The 8,023-nt window shown below is 54.2% G+C and overlaps 1 protein-coding gene across 5 annotated transcripts in view; it reads right to left on the reverse strand.

Moving 5' to 3' along the window:
* The window catches only part of TTC7B (tetratricopeptide repeat domain 7B), a 225,405-nt gene extending 220,424 nt beyond the window's left edge, over positions 1-4,981 (reverse strand). For all 5 annotated transcript variants that reach the window (XM_064486195.1, XM_064486194.1, XM_064486193.1 and 2 more), the window contains exon 1: positions 4,823-4,981. In XM_064486195.1, the coding sequence (XP_064342265.1) occupies positions 4,823-4,943 (121 nt within the window). In that variant the 5' untranslated portion in view covers positions 4,944-4,981. The remainder of the gene's footprint in view (positions 1-4,822) is intronic.
* Between the last annotated feature and the right edge of the window lie 3,042 nt (positions 4,982-8,023).

Consider the following 8,023-nt stretch of genomic DNA (forward strand, 5'->3'; position numbering starts at 1 on the left):
ACGGCTGACAGCTACACCGCAGCCCTGTGCCCCAGGAAACCTCTAGGGCCAGCAGCGGAGCCCCAGGGCCACCATTACATCTCCCCCTCCCTGGGGAAGCTCCAGGGGCCTGAGCAAGACCTGCGGGCGGTCCAGGAGCCCTGCCCTCCCCCAGAAGGGAAGCCACAGTGCCACCAGTGCCCCTTCCTTCAAACAACAGGACTATCTGTTATTGGCAATGCAAGAACCTCACTCCCACTCAGTGGTCTAAGTACATTTTGTAACCAAACTTTGCCCTCCCAAATAGTCTTTGTTTCAGGCACCATTCCCCTACCTACTCATCACCAAGAGGTAATTAAAATGTCTCAAAATCACATCTAACCAGAAGGGCGATGGTCTCTTCAAGGAGACACTATCAATAGGGGCCTAATGGTTCTAAGTGAGCTCGGGGACTGGGCCACAGAGATGAGCAGCCCAGGGAAGGAGAGGCAGACACCGCCTTGGAAGGGAGCGGCTGTCTGGTGGGGTGGGCATGGGCTCCAAAAGGCCTGTTCTGTTCTAGAAATACACAGGCGTCTTGACCAAACACAGCTCAGATGTGTCATCTCTCAATCTCCCATGCTTTTTTCCCAACCAGGTGATATCCAGGACCTGGCCTGCCTTGCCCAGGGTCACACTGAGTCAGCAGGGGAGCATGAACACCAGTATTTCACATGTACCAAGTGTAACATATATCAATTCAAAAAAAAAAAACATATATCAACTCATTTCATCCTCACCGCCTAATGGAGTCAGAATTATTAACCTTATCTTACCGATGAGGAAACGCAGGCCCTGCCAGGTTGAGTAACTGGATGGGGGTCACCCCGCCAGCCTCAAGTAGAGTCCAAACTGAAGCCCAGGGCCAGATCACTACACCTTCTCACACAGCAGTGAACCTCGCCATCGGGAGGCTGGATGGTGACTTTCTGGGGACAGAAGGCAGGGAGGGCTGCCCTCCCAGGGGCCAGGGCTGACCTGTGAGCCCACAAGAAGCCAATGGGTGGTTCTCCATGTCCACCCCGACCCCCTCGGGCTGCCACCTCAGGTCAAGGGCAGGATCCCCAGACCTCCCAGTGCCCACCAATCCCCTGGACACCTGCTTAAGGTGCAAGCTGTGACCCTGCACGTCTGGGGTGGGGCCCGAGAGTCAGCACTCTGCACATGCTCCCAAATATTGCCCACGCTGCGGGTCCCCCGACCACACTTCATGCAGCAAGAGCCCGGACTTGAGTGGAATCTTCTCCCATCACCTTAGCTTCTGAGATCCCTCTCTTGCTGGAACTCATCAGGGCCTGGCAATCAGCTGCCACACATTTTGGTTTCTTGAGATGGAGTGATTAAAATGGTGACTTCAGTGGGGTAGGATGCAGAAAAGGGATTTCTGGGTTCTGTTTTCAGCTTGGCATTTGCCCTTTTCTTCCTTATCCGCCTCTTGGCAAAACTGTCTAGAGTAATTTATCTCAAAGGAGTTGGGCTGGAGCAGCGTGCCGGACAGTGTCCACTATTTACAGCCCTTTCTGGGGAGGGGCTGCTGTGCTCCCATCGCGTAAGCTGCTGTGCTGAGCAGAAGGCCGCTGCAGGCAGGAGCATCGAGGATGAGTGATACCTCTGCTCAGACCCCCCTCATGGCTCCCATGTCACTCAAAGAAAAGTCAAACCCTCAACCATGACCTAGGAGGCCCCATGCTATCTGGCCCTGCCATCGCTCTGCCCTTCTCTGCCCTTGAAGTCCCCTCCCTGGAATGCATTCCTCCACCACCTGAGCTCTTATCTCAGACGCTGCTCCCAGTGAGGCCTTCCCCAGCACCCCCCTACCCTGCTCCCAAAGCACCTTTCTCCTTTTCCCTCTTTATTCCTACCACTTACCACCATCCACCGTCCTGTACATTTTACTTAATGATTTTACTTATCTGTCGCCCTGCCCCTTCCCTATTAGAATGTGGGCATCATAAGGGCAGGGATGATTGCCATTTTTGTCTGTTTTGTTCACTGGTATTTCCCCAGTGCCTAAAACAGTGACTCGCACATGGCAAGGACTCCATATCTGTGGAGTGAATGACTAAGTGAGTGAATGAAGGGCCTACCTAATTAAGATCAGGTCAGCTGTCAGCCCTGGGCGTCTTCTAGCTCCTCTGAACCTCATAACAACCTTTACAAGGTAAGTCTTTTAGTCCCTATTCTAAGATGAAAAAACTGAGGCTCAGAGTGTTAAGTAACTTGGCCAAGGTCACAAAGTTAGGAAGTGGCAGGTCTAGGATTCAGGCACTGGTCTGGCTGGTTCCAAAGACCATGCTCGTTTCTGCCTCTGACTGCCTTCAAGGTAACTGCCTTGGTATGACAAACATGACATTAACTCGCTGTCCTTATTCTAAACAGTAAATGCTTTAGCGTAAAGATCTTGCTAAATCTGCCCAAAACTTCAGGTTTAGTGCACTAAAGTGGGTCTAAGGGGGAGCTGGTGCCCCCAAAGCCAGGAGGAAGTACCAGCCAAGGGAACCCCATAATCCAAAGGAAGGGAGAGACCTTCCTTCAAACACTTCTCTGAACCCTAAAGGAGAGCCACAATAATTCTGTTTTATTTTACTCTTTTTCTTTGCTTTATTATTATTATTTTTAATCTTCCTGAGCAATCTCTTTGACCTTTTCTAGTTTGGGTGAACTTTTGCAACTAAGTAGCCTTTGCCTAAGGCTGCGCCTTACCATGTGAGGTCTGGAGCAGAAATCTATCTCATGAGTTTTCCAAAAACCAAACTTGCACACAGACCCATGGACCACAATGGCCCACACAACCCGCTCCACCAGAAACCCCATTAATGACTGGCTTAGGTCACAGGGACCAGGTCTTGGGAAGGGAGCCAAGCCTGGGAGGAGCCATGAAGGTGAGTAAGATGGGCCCAAGACACCAAAAGCCCATCTATCTCTCATTCCAGGAATGATCACAGTTCGAGTCGCCCCTCTTCCCCTCCCTATCACTCTCCATCACACCACCTTGTCTGTTTTCTTTAAATCACCTCTATCTGAAGCTACCTTGTTTACTGACATCCATATTTTCTGTCTCCCCTTATCATCCGTCTCCTCAAAGGAGGTAAGTGCATGAGGGTAGGAGCTTGGTCAGTGCTGGCCACCACCATTGATGCCTGGCACATGTGGGCAGGCAAATATTGTTTGAAGGAGTAAATAAAGCAGGAAACAAGTGGGTTCTGAAAGGAAAAGCCAGGGGACGCACAAATGAACCCATTTAACCCTAAAATCAACCTGCCCTGAAGATACTATATGCTTGCACAGCTGAGAAGTCACGAAGCGGGCCCTGGTCGAAACCTGAGAAGAAACGAGAAAACATTGCAGGTACGGAAAAGAGAAGCAAGAGGACAAGGTGGTGCCCCTCACAGGGAGGGCGAGGTCAGGCTGCCTCTGGGGCCCAGGGGGCTGAACTCCTTTTCCTCAAATGCTGACATAACTGACAAGAGTCAACATTTTCCACCACACTGGGCCCAGGCAGGTCCGTGGTTCCTCCATGCCCCGGCACAATCATAGAACCTGCACTCGCCCGGGAAATACCTGCCCGAAGCACGCTACCATAGTTGAGAGTGCACAAAACCAAGTTCGTATTTTGAGGCACTAATGCCATAATAGGCACAAATATAAACCACTCTTGAAGAGGGCACGTGATATCCCTCTCCACTTCTGGGTAGTTTGAGGTGAGAAGGTTGAAAATAGTGCAGATGTCTTTTCTTAGAAAAATGTCATTCTATCATTTACACATTTGTTCAGCCAACATGTGCTCACCCAGCCTCAGGAAGCCAGAGATGAATTAGGGCAAAACCTCTGCCCTCTCGCCTGTCCATTGGTGCCTGCGGTCTTGGCGGGCACTAAAAGACAAGCAAATATTAAGGATACTTGCTGCCAAAACAAATAAGGCCACGTGGAGCTGCCCTCTGAAATGGGATTTGGGATGCAATTTTGATTCAATTGGGTATAAGAACCTATTGAGTCAAAGGGGTCACAGAGTAACTCCAGGAACCAGAGTCCTACTCAGTGACTTGCTCAGAGCCTCTCTTCCTCTAGGCACCAAGCCCCTCACACACCCAACCTCATTTTCCAACATTCCTCAGCCACATTCCCACCTCTCTCCACGGCATTCTCCCTCCTGACTCCCCTGACTCTATTTCCCTCATATTCCCAAACCCGACCTCTCTAGATCCTCAGTTTTGACATCCTACCCTCTGAACCCCAGGACACATCTCAACCTGCCTTCCACTACTATCCCCCCCCCACACCCCAAGTCTGGGCTTCCACCTAGAGCCCTTTGAATGCCATGCTTACAAAGCATATTTCCCAGGGGTCTCTTCGCAGGACCCTCCATAAACACATCCTAACTCCATGCACACCATACACACCCTGGATCCCCAGGCATCCACACCCATGTCCTGACGGAGCTCCCTCCCCCATCACCTCTAACTTCTTAGATCCCATAGGCCAGCCCCTGACCCCTTGGGACCCCGGTGCAGCGGCCGACTCCTTGAGACCCCCGACTCCCTGACTCTGCAGAAGCCCGCCCTGCACGACGTAACTCTGGGACGCCGGACACAAGCCCTCGGCCGCGGGACGCCCCCGCCGCGCGACCTCGGGGACCCGGAGTTCCCGAGGCCCTGGCCCCGCCGCGCACATCCCCGGGCGCAGTGCCCTCGCGCCCCGGCCGCGCCCCTGCCCGCGCCCCGCGCCCCGCGGCGCCTCGCGGCCCCGGCCATCGGCGGAGGCCCCGGCGCCCCCCGCAGCCCAGGCCGGCGCGCCCGGCGCGTACCGTTGGCGATGAGCTTGGCCGACAGCTGCTTGACCAACTCGGGGATCCGCTCCCACTGGCACTCGGACCGGCAGCGCTCGATCTCTGTCTCCAGCCGCGAGCCCGCTTTCTTGGTCGCCATCGCGGCCTGGCCGGGCCCGGCCCGCCCGCCTGCAGGCCCCGCAGGCCCCGCAGGCCCCGCCGCCGCCGCCGCTGCCGCCCGGGCGCCCCCGTCGCCGCCTCCCGCTGCCGCCGCGGGCTCGGGCTCCGGCTCCCGGCTCCGCGGCGTAACGGGAGCGCCGGCTGGGGAAGGGGCGGGGAGCGGGCGGCGGCGGCGGCGGCGGGCGCGGCGGGGCCCCGGGCGCCGAGAGGAGCGGCCCCTGCCGGCCAGGGCCGGAGCCGCAGCGCGGGCCGGGGCCGGGGCCAGGCGGGCCGGGCCGGGGGCAGCGGGAGGCGTGGGGAAGGGCGAGGTTTGGCGGAGGCCGGCGAGGGGCAGGGAGGCCCGGGAGCGGGACCTGAAGTGGGGCGGGGGCTAGGACCTAGACTCGAGGTGGAAGGGTTGGGGGAGGGAGGGGAGGAAAGTCAGGGGTGGTGGTAGGGGTCAGGCAGGATTGGTGGCATAAGGGAGGGAGACCCCAGAGGGAGAGAGGCAGACTGGAAGCCCGCAGAACCCTCAAGAATAGGGCCTACAAAGGGCAGTGACCCTGGGGAAGGTCACCGGTCAGGCAGGAATAGTTGGCCTGAGGTATGAGACGGGTGGGAGCTGAAGGCCTGCCTGAGCTTGTCCTGCCATCTCAGGTTTCCGGGAGAATCCTGTGGGCCTGGCTTGGCCTGTGCCCCTTAGCAGGCCCCCTTGTCCCAGACAGCCTTCGCCCCCATCCAGCCCGAGGTGGGCGGAGACTCATCCATCCCAGGCAGGCACAGCACCTGCCCAGGACTCCATAAATGTCTGTTGAACTGAACTCATTTGAGCCAGGCAAGGACTGCCAGCTCAGATGCCAGCTCCCCTGCCCTCCGAGGAGGATGTAGAGTCACCCGTGGGGTTTCCTTGTCTTGGTCCTGGAGACTAAGAGCCAGGGCAGGTGTCCAAGCTGCGCCTTCTTTCAGTTATCCCATGACTATGTAGTGATCACCTACTATGTGCCGGGCCATTTTAGGTGCTGTGGATACAGCAGAAAACTAACAAAATACCTGCCTTGGTTACATTCCAGAGAGGGGAATAAATAAGCAAAATGAACTAGTAAATTAGAAGGTGAAAATGGTTATTTGAAGAAACAGAGCAGGGTACAGGGAGAAGAATAAAGAATTGAGGAGGTGTGGGTTTTGTCATTTTAAATTGGGTGTAATGGATCGCATTGGACAAAGACTTGGAGGTGAGAGGGAGCCATGAGCATATCTCTTGGAGAAGAGCATTCTAGGCAGAAGGAAATAGCAAGTGCAGAGGCTCTGGGAGCATATTTAATGAGTTGGGGGAAACAGCAAAGAGACCCGAGTGGCTGGAATGGAGTGAGGGAGGGGGCGAAGCAGGGGAGCTCAGAGGCGGGAGGAAGAGCTGCAGTTCGTGTTGGGCCTGTGGGCCTTTATGAAGACTTTGGCTTCTCCTCTGGTGAAATGGGGCATCCATGCAAGAGTGTCATGATATGACCTACATTTTGTGAATATCGCTGTGGCAGCAGTGCTGAGAATACTGCCAGCATTTAAGGAGTGAGATGGTGGTAGATGGGCCAGGGTGACAGCTGTGGCTGTGGTGAGAGTGCTGGGTTCCGGATACTGCATCTGAGGATGGAGTGACAGTCTGGAAAGCTGGTATGAGTGAGCACCAAGTCATACGCAGCATCATCCCTTCTAGGGGTGCCTGACACTAGCTTTCCAAGAGTTCTCACCTGCGGGTTCGTCTCTCATCCCCTCAGCAGCCCTGAGGCTGTTCTTAGGAAGAAAAGACGTGGACCCCAGTTAACCAGTGACAAAACTCAGACACTAAGAGATGTGAGGAGGGAAGATCAGGAGATGCCTTCTGACGTGACCAACACAACATCAAGCACCTCCAAGGACCTATGAAGTGATGAAGTTTGGCCTGATGGGCCTTAGATGCTGTGGACAGCCCAAGGAAAGGGAAATAGAATGTCAAAGTTTCAACAGAGGTCCCTTTGGTTCCACCAAGAGGAAATAGGAAGGGAAGGAAAAGGAATCTCCAGAGGAAATATATACCTCCCCCCAGACTCTCCTTTTCTCCTCTCCGCTCTAGCATGGAAGTCTGTCTCTCCAGATGCTTGTATGGGATGGTTTCCCGCCTCTAGTCTAGGAGGAAAATTCCTGTGCATTCTTTGAGACCCAGGCCAAAGGTCACCAAGAAGCTCTGCTCACCATCTGGCAGATTCTGTGTGATTCCATGGCAGTTGCTATTTCCCTCTGTGATGAGGCTTCTGATAAACTGTGGCTGATCTTGTAATGACTGATGCTTCTGCTGCCTTGGTTGCCACGCTGTAAGGCAAATTTTTGTTGTCTATCTCTCTGGCCACCCAACCCCTTCTCCACAGTTGATAAGTTCCCAGACAAGGCCTGTGTCTTCATGAGGGCAGAGTGGAACTTGAACCCTGACGCAGCATGTGCTGCCTGGGCAGTTCCATTTAATCACTCCATGCCTTACTTTTGACAGTTCCTCAGCTGTAATACCTACCCCATAGAGTTGATTGAGAATTAAATGAGGAATTACAGGTAAAGCACTTAGAATGGTGTTGGTAGACCATAAGAGTGCAATAAATGTGACCTGCCATCCTGTATCTCTGTACCCCTTGCACCCAGCATGGAGTCTGGCACAGTGTAGGAACTTGAGTGAAAGAATGAATGAGTGAATGAATGAATGAGGCTGGAGATCCCCAAAGTCTAGAAAGAGCCTGCAAATGTTTTCCTTCAGGATTTAACACGACGGTAATAACTGACTACATTTGAGGCTTCCACCTTCATGGCAGTCTGCCCTGGAAGTGGCCAGCATCCACCAGAGTATCCTTCAGAACATCTGCTTGAGTGCTGAGGTTGCTGGGATATGGGCCTTGGAAGCAGAAACTGACAAACATTGTCATCCTGACCTAGTCTTCACGGTGTGGAGCCCAAGAACCGGGCTCCTTGATTTCTGGGCTCACTCCCACATCTGCGATGTTTCAATCCTCATGCACTGCCCCAGCTACTCTGACAGCTGCCACAGCAACCCTGGAGACAAACAGG

The sequence above is a fragment of the Camelus dromedarius genome, chromosome 5 (assembly GCF_036321535.1).
Source record: "Camelus dromedarius isolate mCamDro1 chromosome 5, mCamDro1.pat, whole genome shotgun sequence".
Classification (NCBI taxonomy): domain Eukaryota; kingdom Metazoa; phylum Chordata; class Mammalia; order Artiodactyla; family Camelidae; genus Camelus; species Camelus dromedarius.